Source organism: Lepus europaeus, chromosome 13, assembly GCF_033115175.1.
Source record: "Lepus europaeus isolate LE1 chromosome 13, mLepTim1.pri, whole genome shotgun sequence".
Taxonomy (NCBI): Eukaryota; Metazoa; Chordata; class Mammalia; order Lagomorpha; family Leporidae; genus Lepus; species Lepus europaeus.
Window position 1 is genome coordinate 54,315,189 of NC_084839.1, and position 25,199 is coordinate 54,340,387.

The 25,199-nt window shown below is 37.2% G+C and overlaps 1 protein-coding gene across 5 annotated transcripts in view; it reads right to left on the bottom strand.

Annotated features, from left to right (window-relative positions):
• FANCL (FA complementation group L) overlaps positions 1 to 25,199 on the bottom strand; it is a 71,128-nt gene that overhangs the window by 44,957 nt on the left and 972 nt on the right. For 2 of the 5 annotated variants that reach the window (XM_062209480.1, XM_062209479.1), the window contains exons 2-6: positions 15,912 to 15,970; positions 13,959 to 14,019; positions 11,306 to 11,362; positions 8,191 to 8,331; positions 2,687 to 2,787 (exon numbers count right to left, since the gene is read on the bottom strand). In XM_062209480.1, coding sequence (XP_062065464.1) covers positions 2,687 to 2,787; positions 8,191 to 8,331; positions 11,306 to 11,362; positions 13,959 to 14,019; positions 15,912 to 15,970 — 419 coding nt within the window. Of the gene's footprint in view, positions 1 to 2,686; positions 2,788 to 8,190; positions 8,332 to 11,305; positions 11,363 to 13,958; positions 14,020 to 15,911; positions 15,971 to 21,242; positions 21,370 to 25,199 lie in introns of those variants that run through there. The other 3 variants (XM_062209484.1, XM_062209483.1, XM_062209482.1) reach the window with 3 other exon arrangements.

The following is a 25,199-nucleotide window of genomic DNA, read 5'->3' on the forward strand; positions in this document are numbered from 1 at the left end:
AGCTCTTTCCCATATTCCCGCTGAACTATGTTCTTTTTACATTTTACTTGTTGAACTCTTATTAATGGAGCCTTTGACTTTAATGTAAATTAAAAATGTTATCGCAAAAAAAAAACTGCTATGAAAAATAAAACAGGTCCTTTATAATGCCAAAATAAAATTTTAAAAAACAAAGAACTTTGGCAGTATTCTTTGAGTTTTTTTCTGAAAGAATGGGATATTATGGGAGTTTGGTTGCTTGTAGTAATGAAATCAATTTGTTAGTGTAAAATGTTTTTATGGAACTTGACATAAATGGCAATCTTTATAAACACAATTTCAATGAGGATGTCAGAAGGAAAACCAGGCTAAGAGATTGAGAAATTGACAACTTGAGCTTTTTATTTTTAATACCACTCATTTCATAAAAGTTTAAAGGCAGTTTACAAAAAACAAAAGAACAGCAAAATAGCAGACCAAAAGCCAGGATAAGATCAGCATACAGAAATGTAAAGTCTATATCCAGCATGGCTCTAAAAAGCGTACAAATTCTGATCCTAAGCTTCCAAAGAGCCAAGGCAAACAAAGGATAATCAATAACAGGAGTCATATTATTCATTAAATAAAAGGTTGGACATGCAGAAGTACGACTTTTCCAAAATCTAAAATGGGAGGAAACTTCTTTCATGATTCTTTAGAAAGACAGTGCTGTATCATAAAATGGAAGCCCTCCAAGCATAAAATCCCTACCGCATTTCACAGGACTGTTTCATTCTACATCCCTAATGCAAGTCAGTTGTATCCTCAAGTAATTTATACAACAGACCAAAATAAAGCAGTTCAGTTTTAAAATCCAATTTAGAAAACATAAAAAATAACTGGATTATATAGACTTTATGCAGTCCATCTACAGTTTAACATTATTATTTGCAATCATGAGGTCGGTGCACTTTTAACAGCTGACAACTGAATTTGTAGTATGTGGCAAAAACCAAGTACATAAATACTCAGGGCTCCTTAGTACCGTTCCACACACTTTGACTATCATCCAGGAAAACAGTAAGGTCAAGAAGTACTCATAGGCCGGCGCCGCGGCTCACTAGGCTAATCCTCCACCTGCGGCGCCGGCACACTGGGTTCTAGTCTCAGTTGGGGCGCCAGATTCTGTCCCGGTTCTCCTCTTCCAGTCTAGCTCTCTGCTGTGGCCCGGGAAGGCAGTGGAGGATGGCCTAAGTGTTTGGGCCCTGCACCCGCATGGGAGACCAGGAGAAGCACCTGGCTCCTGGCTTCGGATCAGCGCAGCGCACCAGCCGTAGCGGCCATTTTTGGGGAGTGAACCAATGGAAGGAAGACCTTTCTCTCTGTCTAACTCTGTCCATCAAAAAAAAAAAGAAGAAGTACTCATAAAAAACTTAAGAATTCTAACCAAAGTACATGCCAAGAAGAATGGCCAAGCCATGTCTTCACAGAGATGCACCTATAAAGGTATGACCCACTCACTATAATTTAATGGTAAAAAGGAAACAATGACCTCTGGATAAAAGGAGGAATGGTTGTAAATCAATGGCCTATGGGGAATAAACAGGGAAGAAGGGATATGGGCATTTTCTTCTCTGATAATCACACTGCATTTGTGTCCCCTCCAGACACAAAGCATACAGGTATAAGCTGGGACTCTATAATGTAGTTTTGTCTTTAGCTTTTCTTCACCTACCAATGTAAAGTATATTAAAGAACATATATTCTGAATTTAAGATATGTTCATTTGCTTTTATAAGGCTTTTTTCTAGTTTTCGTAGCTTTTCTAATTCTTCTTAGGTTGGCTGTCAAAAAGCAAATCATAAAATAACTAAAATAAAAAATAAACAGTTGAATAATAAAATGTTTTAAACACACTCAGAAAAACTTACCAGTAGAAAATTCCACATTCTACCTACATGGTAACGAAAAATGAGCCTTTATCTCTAATAGATACAATCTAACCTCAAATAATAAATGAATACTACAATACAACTGACAGTGGTAAGAAGTTACAGGAATTAAACTAGCATATTTTTACTGCTGCCTTAGGTCAAAATAGAGATGGTACTACACCTAATAAAATGTGCTTCAAAGTATCTGCATTAGGAAGGGAGCTAAATTCAGCAACTGAATATCAACCAAATCATCAATTTTTTCCAGGTGGCTTATGGATGAAATTTTAACAACCACATAACCATTTAGTGAACTTCTTTACACAACCTTTTTTTCCAAAGGAAGCCAGATGATTCGTTCAAACTGGTTGCTAAAATTCACTTCTCAAATCACAAAAGCACTTAAGGTGTTATATACTAAATTTAGGTGGGCCAAATTGCATATTAACCAAAAATACCTACATATATACATCAAAAATATAATGTTTTTCATTCTCTTTCACATTTCTAGGCATCACTTTTCAGATACTGAATAATTTAGTAACATTTAGAATAATGTTATATGATCAGTGAAAATATCTATTATGGTAACATCTTACTATGTACATAAAAATGTCAGTTTTTACAAATTACGCTTAGCATTTTACTTTGTAGGTCAACTGTTTATGATATCCCTCTCTGACTCACAGCAATAGTAAGGATCAGATATTCTAACAACAAATCACTAAGTAAAAACAGATGTAAAACAAAATGATAAACTGGAAGTGTACTGAACTGAAATTAACCAGACATACTTATCCCAACCAAGAGTTCCTATCTCTTCAATAAGGCTTGAATAGAACTGGGGAGGTGAAGTTAGCACAGGTATCTCCTGAGAATTCTTTAGAGCAACCCCCTGTTTAAAAGGAAAAACAAAAAACAAGTCAGCTGTGGAATGCTACACAATGAATTATTAGTACTAAAAACAGAACACAATTTCATTATCTTCTTATTGCCTAACTAAAGTATCCATTATTTTTATAGAAAATCTAGCTGACTTTATGCCCCTTCTCAAGAAAAGTAAAAGGACTGCACTGAAGGTCATGCAAAATGTCAATTCTTATAACACACAAAGATTGTTAAGATTTTAATATTTATTTTCCAGGACTATCATGCCTATTAAAGATGGGGGGGGCAGAAATCTCATCTTCAAGCCTTCACTTTCAACTCCTCTGGATATGATGCTTGACATATCTATGCAATTTTTTTTAAAGTGCTTTTAAAGAAAAGTTTGAAGCCTAACTACACTGCCCTTACTATTTGTATACCATTATTAACCATATCCTAGCAAACAAAACCACTCGTTGTCACAATAAGCATCTATCTGCTAATTTGTTTCACTGACTTGTAAGTTGTCCAATATTTTCCCATCCATCTAGAGTCCCTGTCCTTGCGAATCCCACTTGTGATGTCGTTAAAATGGCTCCCACAATCAAAACTAAATTTTACATTTTTTAAAAACATTAGTGTCACTAGAACTAATGAGGCTGAAAAATACCAGTAACTTCAAAGTTATTAACCTAGACAAGTATCTTATTTGGAAAGTAAAAATAAATGTTTCTACAGATTACTTAGATGTTCATATGATCTGCATTATCAAAACCTATTGGGCCGGCGCCGCGGCTCACTAGGCTAATCCTCCGCCTTGCGGCGTCGGCACACCGGGTTCTAGTCCCGGTCGGGGCACCGATCCTGTCCCGGTTGCCCCTCTTCCAGGCCAGCCCTCTGCTGTGGCCAGGGAGTGCAGTGGAGGATGGCCCAGGTCCTTGGGCCCTGCACCCCATGGGAGACCAGGAGAAGCACCTGGCTCCTGCCATCGGATCAGCGTGGTGCGCCGGCCCGCAGCGCACCTACCGCGGCGGCCATTGGAGGGTGAACCAACGGCAAAGGAAGACCTTTCTCTCTGTCTCTCTCTCACTGTCCACTCTGCCTGTAAAAAAAAAAAAAAAAAACTATTACAAGTTGGGCATCCTTAATCCAAAAATATAATATTCAAAATGCTACACAATCTGAAAATTTTTGAATGTTAACATGATATCAGCAGTGCAAAAATTCCACACTGTGAAACTTTGTTTCATGCACAAAATTACTAAAATATATTCTGTAAGAGCAGGCATTTGTCCTACCTAGCAATTAAAACACGTACATCCCATATTGGGGTACTTAAGTTCAACACCCAGATCTAGCTCAACTCCAGCTTCTTCCTAATGTACATCTTGGGAAGCAATGGCAATACCTCAAGTAAATGGATTCCTGCCATTTTCATGAGAGATCTGGATTGAGTTCCCAGCTCCTACTTTATCCAGGCCCAGCTCCAGCTGTTACAAGCATTTAGAGAGTCAACCAGTGAATGGAAGCTCTCTGTTACTGTCTCTGCCTCTCGAATAAATAAATTTTAAAATTACCCAGAAATATAGTTGAAGCCTACAACAGCTGGGACTGAGCCAGGCCAGAGCTGGCAGCAAGGAACTCAATCCAGGTATCCCAAATAGGTGGCAGGGATTCAATTATTTGAACTATCATCTGGTTCTTCCTATGGTCTGCATTACCAGGAAGCTGTATAATTGGCAGCTGGAGCCTGAACTCGCACTTCAGTATGATATGTGGGAATCTTAACTCCCACTACATGCCTAAGAGCAAAGCGGGTGAAGGAAGACAAGGATTACACTTTCCACAGAGGAGGAAGAAACGGTGCACACTAGAGAGGTTCATTTCACAAAGAAAAGTTTCAAATCCTGGCTTTTAATATTTTCAACTTCTAAGCTCTTGGGCTCTCAGTGGCTCAGCTCTAAGAAATAAAACAAGCTACTTCATGGATTATTTTAAAGTATAATTATTTATTAAATAGATAATGAACTATTAAGTTTCCTAGTAATAACTAGGAATAAACAGATTTACAAAATTTCATTACAGTATCCTCCTCAAAACTGTCTCTAGTGATGACATTACAGGAAGCCAATTTCTAACAACATAGGCTAAAAAATAAATTAACGATTCTTACATCTTCAGGTACACCACATCCAATGAGCTATAAAATCATCAACTTTCTCCAGTTTATGAAAATTCAAACATAGAATCTTATTATTCAGAAATACAAAGGTATTGAATAATATAAATCAGATATCTTAACATTTTAGTTTACAACTAGTATTTCTTCAAAATTAAATGGAGTAATAACTTAAAATGTAATAAAGTTAATCTCAGTAATAAGAGCTTAATAAAACATGGTATACATAGTTTTACTCTGGTTCCCTTAGTCCTCAGTTGATATAACTTATTAGAAATAAAAAGATGAGACATTTTCCTACAATAACAAGGGAATTTAAACCAAATATGCTCCATTTCTTCATCTTACCTTTTTTAAAATTTCTTGCAACATGGTCTTTGAAAAAATTAATAGTTTTGAGAACTCTTGTTAATTAGGGGTTATAAAGTCATAGATCAATATTTAAACTTCAGAAATTGATTTTAAACTCTTCATTCACATCCCATTTTATCACAGCCCTACCTCAGAAGGTTGTTACAAGGATTTAAAAAAGACAAAAAAAACTTTCCAGCAACAAGTTTCTCAGTAAACAGTCACTGATATTTAGAATAAAAGGCTCAAAAATAACCATGGAAAAACATCAAACTGCTTTCAGTTGTCAGTGGCAGTATCAGCAGTTATTTTTATGTGAACAAGTGTAAATGCAGATATAGCAAAGGCCTAGTAAAGAATAACAAAAAACATAATATCACTGGAAATAAACATTTTCAGAGAAAAAGCAGAATATTTATAATGCCCAATTTGAGCTGTAAATATCAATATGAATGACAATTAATTACACTCTTTTTTTTTTTTTTTTTTTTGACAGGCAGAGTTAGACAGTGAGAGAGAGAGAAAGGTCTTCCTTTTCTGGTGGTTCACCCCTCAAGTGGCTGCTACAGCGGGTGCGTTGCGGACAGCACACTTAGCTGATCCGAAGCCAGGAGCCAGGTGCTACTCCTGGTCTCCCATGCGGGTGCAGGACCCAAGGACGTGGGCCATCCTCCACTGCACTCCCGGGTCACAGCAGAGAGCTGGCCTGGAAGAGGGGCAACCGGGACAGAATCCAGTGCCCTGACCAGGACTAGAACCAGGGGTGCTGGTGCCACAGGCAGAGAATTAGCCTAGTGAGCCATGGCACCAGCCAGAGAGAATACTTCTTAGAATGAGTGTAATGGGCCGGCGCCGCGGCTCGCTTGGCTAATCCTCCGCCTGTGGCGCCGGCACCCCGGGTTCTAGTCTTGGTCGGGGCACTGGATTCTGTCCTGGTTGCTCTTCTTCCAGTTCAGCTCTCTGCTCTCGCCCGGGAGAGCAGTAGAGGATGGCCCACGTGCTTGGGCCCTGCACCTGCATAGGAGACCAGGAGAGGCACTTGGCTCCTGACTTCGGATCAGAGCAGCGCGCCATTTGAGGGGTGAACCAACAAAGGAAGACCTTTCTCTCTGTCTCTCTCTCACACTGTTTAACTCTGACTGTCAAAAAAAAAAAAAAAAAAAAAAAAAAAAAAAAAAAAAAAACTTGGGGTGGCCACAGGCACAGTGGTTAAGATGTCACTTAAGATATCCACATCACACCTGGGACCACCTAGGTTACAGTACTGGCTCTACTTCCTATTCCTACATTTCTGCTAATCTCAGGAGGCAGCAAGAAATGGCTCAAATATTGGGGTCCTTAACACCCATTCATATAGGAGATCTAGAACGAGTTCTGGGCTCTCAGCTTTGGCCTGGCACAGCCCTGGCTGTTGCAACCATGTGGGGAGTGAACCAGTAGATGCAACATCTCTGTCTCTGAACCTCTGCCTTTCAAATACTAATAATTAGGAAAGAAAAAAAAAAAAAAACACTCAGGAACCAACATGAAAGGGCTTATATAGCCAAACTGAGATAATTTAAGCATCAATAAATAAATAAATAAATAAGTGCAAAGGATTAATCAGTTCATAATGATACTAAAGTATTTAGTTCCCTGTGACAGTTGCTAGGCACCAACTCATTATTCTAAAAACTGATGTTTAAAAAAAGAAGAAAAAAAAAGCACTTCTCCTATCTCTACTTATCCTATCTCTTTAGTATGAGCTGTATCTCAAATTAACCAAAAAAATCAATGAAAAGTACACTACAGATTTCCACATAGTAAATGCAGATGACGGAATTTTTTAAAATCACCGTTTATAAAATCACCAGGTGATAGGCTGATGAAAAACTTTACATTACATGCCTCTACAGCTATTGGTTAATTTTAACTTTACTATGCAGAACCATTAACATCACGTACCTCCTAACATTGTTAGTAAAGAACACCAAGTATTCTCACCAGAGTAAGCAAATCCAATTCAGCAGCAACCTCTAGATCCAATGGTGAAACAAACATAGAGGTCGAGTATCACTTATCCAGAATGTTTGCAACCAGAATGTTTTAAATTTCAGATTTTGGATTATTCGCGTGTGTATATATTTAATGAATTACCCTGAAGATGGGACCCAAGTCTAAACTCAAAATTCATTTTTTTCATATAATTTTTATACACATAATACGCCCCAAGGAAATTATAAACAATATTTTAAATAAATTTAATTTGGGCAGGCACCGTGGCGCAGTAGGTTAATCTTCCACCTGCAGTGCCAGCATCCCATATGGGCATCAGGTTCTAGTCCCAGCTGCTCTTTTTCCAGTTCAGCTCTCTGCTGAGGCCCAGGAGGGCAATGGAGAATGGCCCAAGTGCTTGGGCCCCTGCACCCGCATGGTAGACCAGGACAAAGCACCTGTCTCCTGGCTTTGGATCAGTGCAATGAGCCGGCCGAAACACACCAGCCATAGCAGCCATTTGGGGGATGAACCAACGGAAGGAAGACCTTTCTTTCTTTCTCTCTCACTGTAACTCTACCTGTCAAATAAATAAATAAGAAAAAAATCTAAAAAAATAAATTTAACATTATAGCAAGTATATACATAATTATACATACAATTATATATACATAATTGTATCTATAATTATACATAACAATTATGTTATTACATATATATAACAGTATAACAATTATATAATATAATTATATAACAATATAAGCTTTTGGGGCCGGCGCTGTGGTGTAGCAGGTAAGGCCGCCGCCTGCAGTGCCAGCATCCCATGTGAGCACCAGTTCAAGTCCTGGCTACTCCACTTCCCATCCGGCTCTCTGCTACAGCCTGGGAAAACAGTAGAAGATGGCCCAAGTCCTCGAACCCCTATACCTGCATGGGAAGACTTGGAGGAAGCGCCAGGCTCCTGGCTTTGGATCGGCACAGCTCCGGCCGTTGCGGCCAACTGGGGAGTGAACCAGCAGATGGAAGACCTCTCTCTCTCTCTGCCTCTCCTTTTCTCTCCGTGTAATGCTGACTTTCAAATAAATAAATAGATCTTTAGAAAAAAAAAAACAACAACAACAACAATATAAGCTTTTATAATGTGGAATTTTCTACCTGTTGGGTCATGGCAATGTTCAAAGAGTTTTGGATTTTGAAGCATTTTGGATTTCAAGCTTTTATACTAGGGATGCTCAATGTGTAAAAGAATGTGTCAAAAAGATATCATGAATGTGTTTTTTTCAGATGTTTTTAATGTTTATTTAGCTCATTTGAAAAGCAGGCATTGAGAGGCAGAGAGAGAGAGAGAGAGAGAGAGAGATCAATCTTACAGTCACCAATTCTACTAGTTCACTCCTCAAATCCCCACAACAGCTGGGGCTATACCCAGTAGAAGCAGAAAGCCTAGAATTCCAGCTGGGTCTCCCTGGAACTCAAGTACTTGAGTCATCACCTGCTATCGCTCAGGTTGCACATTAACAGGAAGCTGGATCAGAAGCAGAGTGGGGACAAAGAATCAGACTCTCAGATATGAAAGGAAGGCATCCCAAGGGGCATCTTAACCGCTGTACCATGATATTGACCCAAATATTATGAATGCCCAAACCAGAATGTGGGAAACTTCACAGGATACATAACTAGGCTTATTCTACATGTAGATTGCATGGGAAAAAAAGAAAAAAATGGGTGAAGAGGAGATGCTGTTATAATGTAAGTCTTACATAAGACTTAGGAGACATATCAATTTAATATTATGTATGGACCTTGTGTGGATTCGGATACAAAAAAAATCAGCTCTAATGAATTATTGTTAAATTCACTGGAATTACCACAGATTTACTTGTCAAAGCATAAAACAAAAGGAAAGAAATGCCTGTGTGTATAAGTTTTGCTGCAAAAACTGTTAACTGTTCTGTCAAATTCTGTTTTAGATCTTAGTTTAAAAAAATTGTTAAGAATTACATACTAGTATAGCTTTAAAAAATTTTACTTCTTTATTTGAAAGGCAGAGTGACAGAAAGGGAGAGAGAGAGAGATACCTTCCATCTACTGGTTCACTCTGCAAATGGCCACAACAGCCAGGGCTGGGCCAGGCTGAAGCCAGGAGCCAGAAATTCCATCAGGTCTCCCATGTGGGTGGCATGGACCTAAGTACTTGGATCATCTTTTGCTACTTTCCCAGGCACATTAGCAGGGAGCTGATCAGAAGCAGAGTGGCCAAGACTTGAACTGGCACTCCAATATGGGATGCCAGCAATGCCAAAGTACCAGCCCCAACTTCATTAGAGTTATAATAGCATTTTTAAAAAAATTAAAAGCACATAACTGTTAGAGATATTCATATACACTAACATACAAGTATTTAGGGAAGAATGGATACAATGTTTAGGATTTCCTTTAAAATATTATAGTCTCGGGCTGGCGCTGTGGCAAAGCAGGTAAAGTTGCCACCTGCAGTGCCAGCATTCCATATGAGTGCTGGTGTGAGTCCTAGCTGCTCCACTTCCGATCCAGCTCTCTGCTATGTGGGGAACCGCAGGCTGGCCACCTGTGGGAACCTCCTCATTTTTGTATCTACATAGCTTGCAGCAATCGGTCGACCACAAGTCCTACGAAAACAACCAGGTGAAACAGATGAAACAGGATGGACTCTGCATAAACAACTAGACGGAAACAGGTGAAACAGGTGAACTTTCGACCTGAGGCTATACGCACCCTTTCATCTGATTGGACGATATCAGCATAAACTGCACGTGAAGAGAACCGCTATTGCCTGAGGAGCGCATGCTCCACGGGACTTGGGGTATAAAGGGACATTGGGATCTGGGCGGGCCGCCGCCACCACCGCAGCGGCGGCCCCTCCTCTTCTTTTCTCCTCTCCCCTTGCCCTTTCCTTCTGTCTCCAAGAGTGAAAGTTCCTGGAGAACCAAGAAACAGTGACCGTGTTGTGACTGCGTTGGACCCTTGCTGGCGAGGGTCCAACACTGCTATGGCCTGGGAAAGCAGAAGAAGATGGTCCAAGTGCCTGGGCCCCTGAACCCGTGTGGGAGACCCTGAGGAAGCTCCTGGCTTCAGACTGGCGCAGCTCTGGCCATTGTGGCCATCTGGAGAGTAAACCAGCAGATGGGATACATTTCTCTCTCTCTGCCTCTGCCTCTCTGTAGCTCTGCCTTTCAAATAAATAAATCTTACAAAATATGTTATAATCTCTTCTACAAAGTAGGAAAGGGAACATAGGATGGGCAAAATGCTTACATTAGGTCATGCCAACTGGTATTCACTATAGTCTTCCTTGTTATTTTATGTGGAAAACTTGTGTAATAAACAATGTTTAAGAAAATAACATGTCAATAGGATAAAGTAAATCAAGTGTTACATGCAAAATTGACTATCTGAATAAACTACTGTTTTTAATTGTACATGTGAAATGGAGACTAACAAATTTTTCAGAAATAATGAGGCGGTATACAAAATTATGAATACATCCTATTGTATCTTCCAATATAAACACCCAATCTCTTTTAAATTCTGACAGGCCAGCAGTACATTTTATTCCTTCACTATCTCTATTCTAGTGTCAAGAGTACCCAGTTTACAAGACACTCATACTGGTTCCTACAAACAATTCTGTTCTTCATGAAAGTACCCACTCACATTTATGCACATTAAAACATTAAATGACTAGAAGTTTACAAGTCTTAACTTCTAATAATGTTAGTTTTTAAAGGTTACAGAGAGGCAAGTATTTATCTAGAGAGTGTAAGACACTGGCTGAGACACTGTCAGTATCCGGTATCAAAGGGCCTGGGTTCAATCTCTGGCTCTGGTACCTGAGTTCAGCTTCCTGCTACTCTGGGAGGTAGTAGAAAGACTCAAGTATTTGATTCCTGAGTAAGATATCACTTGGGAGTACTTCTATATAATTTTTTTTAAAGATTAAAGGTCACAGAAAACAATTATGACTTATAGAATCTTGAAAGTCTGTTAGAAAAGAGAATCTTACCAAAATCATCTTCAACTCCATCATAAAACTCATTAGGTCGGGAGAGTGCTGCATTCTCTAGATCAAACATGTATTTCCAATTAATTTCATGGAGTACAATGAATAGTCCACTCACTATACTAAAATAAAATACATGCCTAAGTGAATATGAAAAACAATGAAGCAATATTTACATCCAAAAAGTATAAGACATGAAGTATCATCATTCCACTATTCCTACAAATTTCCTTTTGCAGGAATAAAAGCACTCAAAAGTATTTCTAGTGAGATATACTGAATTGTCTAAGAATGTCACTTAGAACTACACATACTCCTCTGTTCCTTCAGCACCGTTTACTGTTAAGTTTAACAGACCTATAAAACATCATCATTACTAAAACAAAAAATTGGTAGGTTTAGGAGCAACAGGATGTGCAGGAAAAGCATAAATTTAGATTAATAAATTACCGATTATTATTAATCAACAATACCATCCATTTTGATTTTTCCCTTGACCTTAAGGACTACCAACAGTTGTTATTTTTGCCCTTTAACAATTAACCCATATTAATTCAAAAGCAGAGAATCATTCAATAAAATAAAACCTGCTTTAACAAAATGGTAAAAAGGAAATAGCCTCTAAAGTACAAAGAATATTTAAGATTTATGGTTCCACATCCTAGAATCTTTCCTTCTTAAAATAACTAAAGAATAAAGAAAAAGCAAAGAAAGTTATCAAGGGGCCAGCACTGTGGCATAGAGGGTAAAGTCACCATCTGTGGTACTGGCATCTCAGATGGGTGCTGGTTCAAGTTCCGACTGCTCCACCTCCTATCTAGGTCTCTGCTATGGCCTGGGAAAGCAGTAGAAGATGGCCCAAGTCCTTGGGCCCCTGCAACCTCATGAGACCTAGAAGAAGCTCCTGGCTTCGGATGGGTCCAGCTCTGACCATTGCGGCCATTTGGGGAGTGAACCAGCGGATGGAAGCTCGGACTCGTGCGCTCTCTCTCTCTGCCTCTCTGTAACTCTGCCTTTCAAATAACAAATAAGTAAATACTTTTTTAAAAAGTTATCAAGTTTTATACAGCTTTTTTAGACAGAATGTTATATCATTCCCCCTGCTTAAAATTAGAATAACAAATTTGTGTTACATTTTGCAATACATTACATTAACACCATACAGTTCTGGTCAGTATGTAAATAAATGAGAACAAGTAAGACTCTAAGATATTTCAGTACTATCTGAAGAGATACCATTCACATCATATAGCCTTGAGGGGGTGCATGTTTGTAGAACAAGTTTTGACTGTTCCTTCAAAATATTTTTCCCTCAGTTCACTACAAATAAGAAATTGTATCAAGAGTCTGTGACTTACAGCCTAGAGGCTAAATCCAACTCAATACTCATTTTTGTAAATAAAGTTTTATTAGAATGCAGCCATATACCTTCATTTACCATTTGTCTAAAATTGCTTTGGTGCTAAAAGAACAGTAGTTGCAACAGACTTAAGGTTCACAAAGCCTAAAAAATTTACTACCCGGTCCTTTAAAGGAAAAAGTTTGTTGAACTCCTGGCCCATATTTACTAAAGGGAAAACAGTAATATTTAATTCACCTTTGGAAAAAAACAAATCTCAAGTCTACTTGACCAACTAGAAGGTGGGGGAGATAAGTTACTAAGACTTTTCTAGGAATCCTGTTGATGAATTGGTAGAGGAGAGCAAAGTCATAGATCTTACTATCATACCTAATATTTATTAACAAATGTTTTCAGGCTATTTAAATATCTCATTAGAGTTACTTCTTAAGTTTGATGTACAATCTAAATAGTCAGAAGTGAGTTGGGGTAGAAATAATTTAAACATCCCCTACAACAACTGTAATTAAAATGCTAGGATGACAGCCTACACTCTACAAATAGTTTATCTCCGACATGTCTTTGCTGCTCAGTAATACTGTGACTTTCATTGTCAGTTACAGATACCCTGCCTTGACAAGAGAGAAAACACAGAAAGATAAAACACAGAAACGAATAAAGCAAATGAAATGCAATTCTGCTAGTATGTATTTTTCTACAAGTCATTTCATTATTTTCAGCTCCTTCAGTAACTGATTTTTTCAGTTCTCTAATCTTTAGAGAACTTTTCAAGTAGACAATCCTAAACCTAAGAATATCTAAATTATTTCTGCCTATGCCACACCTGAGCTATCTTTATCTTTTCTCATTATGCAAGTATGCATGATTTTTAAGTGATTTCCATCATACCTTTTCTGTTGCTAATCTAGAGCTAAAACCCCATTTTTGCCACAGATATGCTACAGCTCTTAATGGATGCAGATGCTTTTCTCCTGTAACAACTACTCAGTCTCATCAGAATAATCAATCAAGAAGTGATGGGTATGGATTAGGGTGAATGCATCTGAAAAAACTATGTCTCAAGGATGTAAATCAGTTTCAATACAAATGCCACCTAGAGATCTGCTGAGAACTCTAAGAAAACATTTTCTGTAATACATAGATCCTTAAAACATTGGATAGTAAAGAGTTGAACCCTACAAAATCAATCAACTAGTAAACATGTTTGTTTAAACATCCTACAAAGCAGGTCTTCAAGGAAGCATAAACTGAGTAATTAATTATCCTCACTTGAAACAAACATTTTAAAGGACTTACCTGTTGGACTATTTGATGGTATCCATTAAGTATGGTTTTCAGCTGCCAACTGCATAGTAATCTAAAATTTTAATGGTTTATATTTAATTTTAATGGTTTATTATTCAGCATTAAAAGAGGAAAATTTATTTACATGTTTACACAAATACACATATATACTAAAGTGACATAAACCAAATTCTGATGTTAATAAATTTTTTTACCATGTTTACTATTTAAACTCTTGGCTTCAAACTATTGGTACCAATTTTCCCTCAAATATAAATTACTAGAATTGGTAAATGACATGCAGTTTATCTTTTTTTTTTTTCCTTTAATATATCCAAAGCAAAGTTTTCTATTTAACTGGATTCTTTTGCAAGGTAGTTTAACTAAAACAGTATTGATCAAAATGTGTCAAACTTCTATTTGAAAAACTATATATGGCAATACAATATTCAAAAAAGATATAAACTTTTACCCGTGTAAGTACTAATTAGTCAAAGTTCATCCATCCACTAGGTCATTCCAGGTGTGGGATGTCTGAAATTTCCTGACCCTTGCCTTCTCAAACCACCATAAGTTTCTCCATTCTTGGTCTACTAATCCAAAAATACTCCATTACCACCCCTATCAGTGGCAAAGTAGTCACATCTAGCTGTCCACGGGTGACCCCTCTCCTAATGCTACCAACCTGGCAACTTTGATTAATCATCCATTTTCTGTGCTATCTTTAACAAATGTTCTGTTCTTTCCTTCTTCTTAATCAATTAACTTGCAGTTACATAACACCTTAAAAAAATTAACTCTTCCTTGAGTTCACATCCTTCTCTAGCCACTCCTTTCCCTTAAAGTTGTTGATACTGTTTCCATTTCCTTTCTACCCAATGATTCAGTATAAAACCCAACCCAATCTAGCTTCTACCACTGCACAAAAGCTATTCAGATCTGACTGGATCTCTCTGCAACACCCAGTACTGCTCACCATACACTCCTTGAAACTTTATCTGGCTTTAGAGTCACTACTGTAGAAAATCTCCCCTTACTTTTCCGGTAACCCTCAGTCTTCTAAGTTGCCCTATATTTACCACTCCTTTATTGGTAACCTTGGTATGCCTTCAAGGTCCTGTCACTGGATGCTCTCTTCACTTCACAGATAAAAGAGGTACTGGAAAGTCTAATCAAACTCATGGTCTCAAATCCTATGCCTACCATGACTTTCCCATACAACCCCACACCAGTCTCACGCTTGAGTTGCGCATCAATACATCACCACCTAGCAACTAGCTTCTCCTGGTACTTCACACTCAGTACGTCCTAAGACATTCTACTTCTTCTACAAGTCCTTCTCTAAATTAGTGACCTAAGCCAGGGACTTAGATACCATCTGCCATTTCTCTTTCCCTCTTATCTATACTTCTGATCAGCCATGAAATCAATTCCATTTATAAATATCTGGATTCCTTCTCTTCCACTCAACGCCAGAGATATTTAGGAGCAGAGGTGAGGTTGTGTTTGAGACCTAGATTTTAAGTCTCACATCCTGACTGGTTGTCTCTGCCAACATTCAATGTTGGTTCTTAATTTATACCAGGACTAAATTGATAACATGGGTCTTCCCATAAAATGAACATATACACACATATACGCTAACAGTAAAAAGATGAGGGAACAAGTCTTCTAATCCTTTTGTATTTTTTATACCCTGTTCAGTACTTGTTATGAAAGTATACACAATTACTATTTGTGACACAAAGTGAAAACAAAATTAGGGAGTCAATGCTAGTTTTGAAAAACACATTAGTACATGAAAAATTTTACAAATGACACACCATTAGTAATAAAAAATCAGAACTATTTCTGGTTGAGTGAATTAATAAGCCATTTAGGCAAAACTCTAGTGATAAGAATCATTTTATACCAAACTGACTGCCCATCCCATTAAGAAAAATACATAACTAAACGTCATGTCACCTTGCATTCTTCATTTGCAAATCTTCAGGCAATAATATTCTAAGGTGGAAGTCTCTTCCCTAAGGAAAATATTGAGAAATTCACTCAAGTTTTCATCTTAATGCTAAGAGAAGTTAAATATAGAATCACATAGAAAAGGCAGTATTTTTCTTTATTTTCTAAAAAGTATCAAATGTATCCAAATTTTTACAGTTATTAAAATACAAGCAGTAGAATATGGCATTTGAGGAAAAATAACATAAAAATATGTCAGAAACTTTAAATTATTGAGAAAACAAAGCACAAATATAGAACCGTAAAGGTTTATCAACAGACAGTTCCTCATATGAACACAAGAAACACTGTAAAAATCATTAATAGACACCTATAGAAGAAATTTACATATTATTTCTTAGGATAAACTCCCAAAAAAGAAAATTCTTTCAAATTGCTTTGGATATGGGAGGGTTGGGGAATCACAATATAAAACAAAAACAAGTAATACATTAAAGAATTCATGTATCAAACTTTCTAAATTTGAACAAAATGAAAATATATTCAATTATAAGTATACTGACATTGTTTCTCCCATATTTGTGAAATCAATAAAATGAGTAACATATTTACTTAGTTTTAAACACTCATTAGCTACACATTTGAATATTCAGAATTTTATTTGAGAGTCTAAGGAAAAAACTTTTCTCTGAAAAATACATTGTTTTACTTTCTTTGGAAAATAAGTGGGCAAGCAGTTTAAACTCTAACTTAAATAGGATAATACATGTGAAATTTGAGCAAAAATAAGCAGAAAAAGGCAAACAGAAATGTAATCTTTTACTCCAACAATATAAAATGAAAAAGAGTAATAAAATTCTTAAAAAATAATTACCATGTGGAATTTTAGCTCAGTCTCCCTCAAAGCACTTTCAAAAACAGAGGAACACAATTAAATGTACCCCATAACCTTTACTTTCAATGTAATATTACAGTTCTGACTTTCATTACATTTAAATGTCCTTTAAAAAAAAATGAAACAAAGTGTACTACTGACCTTTCAAAAGGTCAAGTAACAATAATTCACTATTTCATTAAAGCACTTAGAGGTATTATGTAGTAACTTCAGCCTAACTTTATAGACATCCCACACATAGGTATAAGAACAATGTATAATCCACAATTTACATGAAGAATAGTAGAACTATTCAACTGTAAAAATGCACATTGTCTCAAAAAATAAAATTCCAAGGTCCTTATTTGCAAAATTTAGTCATTTTAAAAGGTCAAATGTCATGCTATATGCCATAATAGTTTCTGATTTCAGAAAATGTTGAAAATTAGCTTGTGTACTTAAAACATCTAAGAAATAGTAACTGTTATCAAAATGCAAATTTCCCAGAACTGCAGGGAAGAGAAGTACTGACCATTGCCTAAACCTGAATCTTCTCACATACTCTCCCATAAAACTAAGTAAATGTTAAGAATAAATAAAACCACAAAAAAAACCCATGTTTTCAATCAAAGATGGAATACAAAAACTTCAAACTACCTGAAGGAAACAGAAACCACTTTGCAGTACAGCCCACTCTGAGTTCTCACAGACAGTCCTTTAAGAATGCTGGGGTGTACAGGAAACAACTGCTTGGAAGACAGAATGCAGGGAGGGGGAGAACTGAACTTAAAAAAAAAAAAAAATCTGGTACATCAGAGCACGACTAGAGGAGATTTAATGTAACACAAAAGTCAAGCAGTCAACCTCAGAAAGGAACTATTTTAGGAGTAGAAGATGATAAAAAGGCAGGTAGAAACACCTTTTGAAAACTAGGTGCTAAGAAGAAAAAGATTATGAAGAAAGGCAGGGTCTTAAATGAGAAAACACTCCTCCACCCAGCAGTCTCCAAAAATTTCCATATTAAAGAAACTGCACTTTGCTTCACCAACAGAAGAGGGTATTCTTGAACTAGGAATTTTATAAGCAAACAGCTAAAATGTTCACAGATACTGCCTTGACAATGCAAAGCTCCTATGATACAAAAATAGAAAGAAACAAACCACTTTAGGTGATGACAGACCCCAAAGAAAACTAAGTCACAGACAAATTATAATAGTGAATTAAACATCACTAAGTGAGCATTTGTACACAAATTCAGAAATTCAAAAACAGAGATTTGAAATTATTTTAAAAAAGAAGAAATGAATGAGCTCAAGAAAGGGAAAGGAAATGAAGATAAAGACAAAACTATACTAAAATTGAAGAATAAATTTTTAAGAGAACCTAAAGGAAAACACAGTTAAACAAAAATTTCCTAAGCAGCAAAGGAAAAAAAGTAACTAAATAAAAAATGAAAAAGAAAAATGAAAGACCATCAGAGAAAAAGCAGTTGAAGTGGAAAAGAAGCAAAGAAAGTACAATATACATGCAACTGGAGACCTTTAAAAATAGTAAAAAAATAATAGAGAAGAATATTTACAATTACAACCCAAGTATCCGTTCTGGAAATCCACATACGGTAAAACTGGACACATGAGAATGAAAATTTCAAGAAAATAAAAACTTCCACTTCCAAGCATGATGGAGTACCAGACAAAGGATCTGTCCTCCTCCAGTAACTTAACAATTAGATAAAGCAGGAAGTTTATTTAGTCTAGCAGTTAGGATACGGGTTGGGACAATCGCATCTTATATCACTAGTACCTGGCTTGGCTCCTGACTCCAACTACCTGGTGGTGTAGAAAAAGAAGCACTGGTGATAGATCCAAGTATTTGGGTTCCTGCTACCCATGTGGGAGGCCTGAACTGAACTTTTAGCTGCTGGCTTAAGCCTAACCCAGTCCTGACCATTGTGGGCACCTGGAGAATTGGCCAGAGATGGGAGAGCCTTCTTCAGCTTTCTCTCTGCCTCTCAAACAAAAGCCATTAAATAATCTGAGGAGTATTGTCCTACTGGTAGAATCAAATTAACCCAGACTAAAGTGATCTCTAAATCTGCCTTAAAAAAAGCTGAAAAGCAAACCAAAAGATCTAACTGCTTCTACATAATTTAATTGCAGCTCACAACAAATCTCAAGAATATTTGGAAAATAAAAATATCTAGCATGCAACAGGTAGAATTCACATCAGGTATCCAGTGATATATGTGGCATGCAAAGAAAACAAGACACATAATGAGGAGAAAAATAAGAGAAAGTTACAAAAATGGCAAAGATGAAAGAATTGACTTAAAATTAATTTCTTGAGCCGACTGGGCGGCTCAATAGGCTAATCCTGAACCTGCAGTGCCAGCACACCGGGTTCTAGTCCCAGTCGGGGCGCTGGATTCTGTCCCGGTTGCCCCTCTTCCAGGCCAACTCTGTGCTGTGGCCCAGGAGTGCAGTGGAGGATGGCCCAAGTGCTTGGGTCCCTGCACCCCATGGGAGACCAGGAGAAGCACCTGGTTTCGGATCACCAGGGTGCGCCGGCCGCAGCGGCCATTGGGGGGTGAACCAACGGAAAAGGAAGACCTTTCTGTCTCTCTCACTGTCCACTCTGCCTGTCAAAAAATTTAAAAAAAATTTTAAAAATTTTAAAATGAAGAAAAATACACCAAGATATGACACAATCAAACTGACTGAAACCAGTAATACAAGAAAAATCTTAAGAGCAGCCACAGGAAAATATACTATTTATAAAATGACCAAGATAAGAAAGAGTAGAGATTTCTCAGAGCAAACAGCAAGACAGTTGAACAACATCTTTTAAGTACCAAAACAAATCAAACCAAAACCAAAACAAAACAAACCTGTCAACTTAGATTTTTAACTAGTGAAATTATCTTTCAAAAGGACAAATAAACACTTTTTCAAACATAAATCATCTGAAAGAATTCATCACTAGTAGACATGCAGTACAGGAAATGTCCAAGTAAGACCTTTAAGAAGAAATGTGAATATGCAACAAAGAGTACCAGACACAGTAAATTTGCAGGTAAACATGAAGTACCTCCTTTATTTTTTAAACTATTTTTAAAGGATAAATGTACCAAAGCAATCAGAACAATATAGTAGTACTGCATCAAAACCCAGAGTATAAAATATCCATGAGATCATATTAATAGAAATCAATGACTGAACTAGTAAATGGAGGAAGACAAACAAATCTCCCATGCAGTAAAATTTCAAATAAACTATAGATTTTCCCCTGAGGGAAAAGGGCTCTAACTCCCAATGCTAAGTGACCGCTACTCATAGTGACATCCTTCCAAAGGGTATAGTGAGAAAGGGAAGTGGAAAAGCCTAACAAATACAACTTCAGCCAAGTGATCAATATAACAGTCATAAGTCATATTGTTAAACTGTACACTTAATGTAATGAAAAGGCACTTGGTGATAGTTCTCCCAAAAGCCCATACGCCCGACCTAATCATGAGAAAAATATAAAATCCCAATGGAGTATCCTACAATATACCTGACTAGCACTCCTTAATAACAGGATTATTTCATAATGATAACAATAAGGTACCAGAAACAAGGAAAGTGTGAGGAACTGTCATAGTTAAGAGAAGCCTAAAACAGAAAAACAGAAAAAGACACAAGGTCAACCTAAGGAAATATTACTAAAGGAAGGACCTTAGGTAATAGTAATGTACCAATATTTGTTCAACAAATATATCAAAATAATGTTAAGACGTTAATAACAAGGGTGGGGCCAGCATTGTGGTTCAACAGATTAAGTCACCACCTGCAAGGCTGGCATTCCACATGAGCATGGGTTCAAGTCCCAACTTTCAAATAAATAAACCTTAAAAAAAAAAGGGGGGGGGGGGGACAAATTGTTCATGTGAGAAAAGGTAGAACACATGAGAACTCTCAATTTTTCTGTCAATCTAAAACTATTGTTAAAAAGGTCTATTTTATAAAAAGATAACTGTCAATATAGAATGCATGACAATAATATCAGAAAGGCCAGGAGAAAAGAAATGAAAGAATACTGTTACAAGATTCTTACACGGGAATCCCACCCTTCCTCCTCCTTCCTCTCCTTCTCCCATTCTTATTTTTTACAAAAATCTATTTTCAGTTACCTTTATTCTCATAAGTTAACTCCACACTAAGAGTTAAACAAACAGTATGAAGAAAAAAAACAAAAAACAGTGTTCCTCCACAGTAGAGAAAAAGGCTATTAAAAATCACTGCATCTGAAACTGTAATCCTATAGATTACCTTTTACTCTATTAGTTACCACAGATTCTCATATTACTTAAAGGTAGACTATAATAGGCTTAAGATGTACAGTAGAGGTGGGTGTCTGACCTAGCAATTAAGACCTCAATTGAGAACTCCATGTCCCATATCAGTGTGCCTGTGTTCAATACCCACCTATGGCTTCCTGCTACTGTGGACCTTGGTAGTCAATAAAGATAGCTCAAGTACTGGGTCCCTGCTGTCCATGTGGAAGACCTGGACTGAGTTCCCAGCCTCAGCTTCAGCCAGGTCCACTGGGGAGTGAAACAGCAGATGGGAGCTCTGTCTATTGATTAAATGGGACATGCCATTAAAAAAAAATTATATATATATATATATAAATATGCACACATATATTATAAAACTTTAAGCAACTACTTACAAAAACAAAAACAAACACTGCTATAGTTTGGGTGCAGCCCTAGAATTCACACAAAGAAAATTTAATCTCCAAAGCCATTTGTTGGTATTTTGAAGTGAGCTTTGGAAGGCAATTAGGATTAGATGAGATCATAAGCAAACGGCCCTCCCAAATGGTGCTATTGGATTTATAGGAGGAGGAAGAGACACCCACCAGTTGATCTGTCTGACCATAAGATGCCCTCTGCCATGTTAGGAAACAACCAGAGGGCCTCACCAGAAGCCAAATGAAGTTCAGCACCATGCTCTTTGACTTCCCAGCTAAATAAACTTCTAAGTTACCTAGCCTCTGTGCTATTTTACTATAGCAAAAAAAAAAAAAAAAAAGATAAATATACAGCTAGTAAGCTGAAAAGAGAGACAGAACTATAAAAAAGAACAATATACACCACAGAAAATAGGGGGGAAAAGGTTAAAAAGGAACACAATGAACAAATACAAAGACAGAATTCAAGCCAAGCACATCAATAATCCCATCAAATGTAAATGGCATAAACATCCCCAAATAAAAGGAATTGATTATCAGGAATCAAGACAGGAGTTATTTTTAATACCAGTATGTGTATATATATATGTATATATATAATTACTTGACATTTCTGCCTTTAGGAATTGGAACTTTACCTCCTTTTGAGTATGAACTAGACCTAGGGTCTTGCTTCCCACAAACAGAATAAAGCAGAAACAAAATTGTGTGACTTAAGGCTACAGGATAAAATACAATGTGCAGCTTTCTGCTTAATCTCTGTTATATCACTCACTCAGGAGAAGCTCACTACTGTGTTGTGATGGCAACCAAGCAACACCATGGAGGTCCATATGGTGAGGAACCAAGGCCACTAGCCATTAGCTTTGTGAGTGAGAGATGCTGAATGCAAATCTTCCAACTCTGGTCAAGCTAGTACTTGTCCTGGGAGACATCTGACTGCAAGTTCATGAGAAATCTTAACCAAGAACCACCTGAATTCCTCACTCCCAGAAACTGAGATAGTATTTGCTACGTTAAGCCACTAACATTTAAAGTAATTAGTTATGTGGCAAAATATAACCATTTTAGACAGCTTCATTACAGATAAAGAACATAAAAGGATAACCAGGGAATATCATAAATAATTTTAAGCTAATAAATGTAAAACCTAGATCAAATGAGCAAATTTTTTTAAAGACACAAACTATCAAAGCTCACTGAAGAGGAAAAGATAACCTAAAAATAGACTACATCTTTTTAATCACAAAATTAACTGTATACCAGATTACAGAATAAAGTATCAATAGGTTACATAAATTTTTAATACTGTCTAGTCATAATGCAATATAAGTAGAGATGACAAAAGTAACAGCCACAAAGAACCATCCACCAAAAAGCATTAAAACTTCCTATTAAGCAGATTCTGGGTGCAACGGAACTACAAATTGAAATCTGATAACTTCCAAACAATGGTGATAATATTACACGTGTCAGCGTCTATTTCGGACAGTTCTTAAGAGCTTTTTTTTTTTTTTTTTAAAGGCAGAGAGAGATAAAGATATCTTCCATCCTGCAATTCACTCCCCACATGCCCACAATAGCAAGGGTTGGGCTAAACCAGGCTGAATCCAGAAGCCTGAAACTCATTCTGAGTCTCCCACACAGGTGAGACCCAACCACCTGAACCACCACCTGCTACCTCCAGAGTGCACACCAGCAGAAAACTGGATTCAGAAATGTGGCTGGGACTCACATCCAGGCATTCCAACAAGGGATACAGCAACCCAAAAGGGGATGTTGTGCCAATTGCTCACCTTCTCATCTATGAATACTTTTAAAGGGACCATGCTGTGGCGTAGCAGGTCAACCCGCCGCCTTCAGTGCCAGCATCCCATATGGGCACCGGTTCTAGTCCCAGCTGCTCCACTTCTGATCCAGCTCTTTGCTATGGCCTGGGAAACCAGTAAAATATGTCCCAAGTCCTTGGACCCCTCCACCCGCGTGGGAGACCCAGAAGAAGCTCCTGGTTCCTGGCTTCAGATCAATGCAGATCTGGCAGTTGCTGCCATCTGGGAAGTGAACCAGCGGATGGAGGACCTCTTTCTCTTTCTCTGCCTCTCCTCTCTGTGTAACTGTGATTTTCAAATAAATAAATAAATAAATCTTAAAGAAAATACTTTTAAAACAGTGATATGGCCTAGGAAAGCAGTAAAAGATGGCCCAAGTCCTTGGGCCCCTGCACCTGCGTGGGAGACCTAGAAGAGGCTCCTGGCTCAGGATTGGCACAGCTCCGGTCGTTGCGGCCAACTGGGGAGTGAACCAGCGGATGGAAGACCTCTCGCTCTCTCTGCCTCTCCTCTCTCTGCATAACTCTTCCAAATAAATAAATAAATCTTTTAAAAAAAAACATAAAAATGTGCTCTCATTGGCTAAATCTGGGACACTTAAAGCATAAAGTAATGGTTAAAATCATAAATAACTTTTTTCATTCCTTTGTCTGATCTGATATAAATAAATGGAAATGAAGGAAAAGCTACTCTTCATAATAAAATGACAATTCATAAATACAGAATGATGAAGTTAGAATAGATTACAAACTGGAGGAAGAGTTAAGAGATGTTAAAACAGGACTGTGTGTATGAAAGCTTGATGCTTCAGAATACGTCCCAAAAAGTTCCTATTAATTAAAAAACAACAATCTGGCAGATGCTTAACCAGGTGATCAAAGTTAACATCATCAACAATGGTAGCAGCTAAACTCAGAAGCTGTGAGAACACAACCAAGTTCTTTGTGTAGTATCCCTGCCCAAATGTGTAAGTTGAATTCAATGTTGAGAAAATGTAAGTCAAACCCAAACTGAGGGACAATGTCAAATTCACAAAAAGCAATGACAAGCAGAGGAACGACTCCAGGTTAAATAGACATGACAACTAAATGTAATGTGGGATCCTATATCAGACAGTGGAAGTTATGGGACAGGGGAGGCAATAAAGGAGATAACTGTAGGATTAACAAAATTAGAATACAGATTCTAGATTACATAATGGATTTTATTATCATTATCAGGTTTTGATAACTGCACTGAGGTTGTGGATGAGTATGCTCTTGTTTTTATAAAAATATACACTGAAGTATCAAGGGATTAGATGGCACTATGATTTCATCTCCAATGGTTCAGGAAAATAATGTGTATATACACCTACCACAAATACACACACGATCAATCTAATGCAATGTGAAGCAGTGAATTTAGGTAAAGGATATGCTGAAATTCTCATACATCTTGCTACTACATAAACACGAAATACATACAGAACACTTTCTGACAATTTTAAGTGTTCAGGTTCAGATTTAAATAAGCTTCTTATAAAAGGTATAAATTGGAATTGTAGGTACTGCAAGGGTCATATGAAAATGTCACCTCATTTCAATGCTGCCGGCCCACATTTCTAAGACGGTTTAGGAGGTCCAGGCACATTAACACACTTTCCTTAACGTGCTTAAAATTAGGTGTAACATGGTTTCTGAGAAAAGTGTAACTTGGTAATAATACTAACTTTTCTAAATGTCTGAATCAAATTTTTAGGTAGGTAATTCAACAACCTGGAAAGACCAATGAAGTCCTTTTTCTATATGTAATATCAATTTTAATCACTACTGTTTGGGATAGGCACAATTAATGGGAAGACCCGTGAAAAGCCTG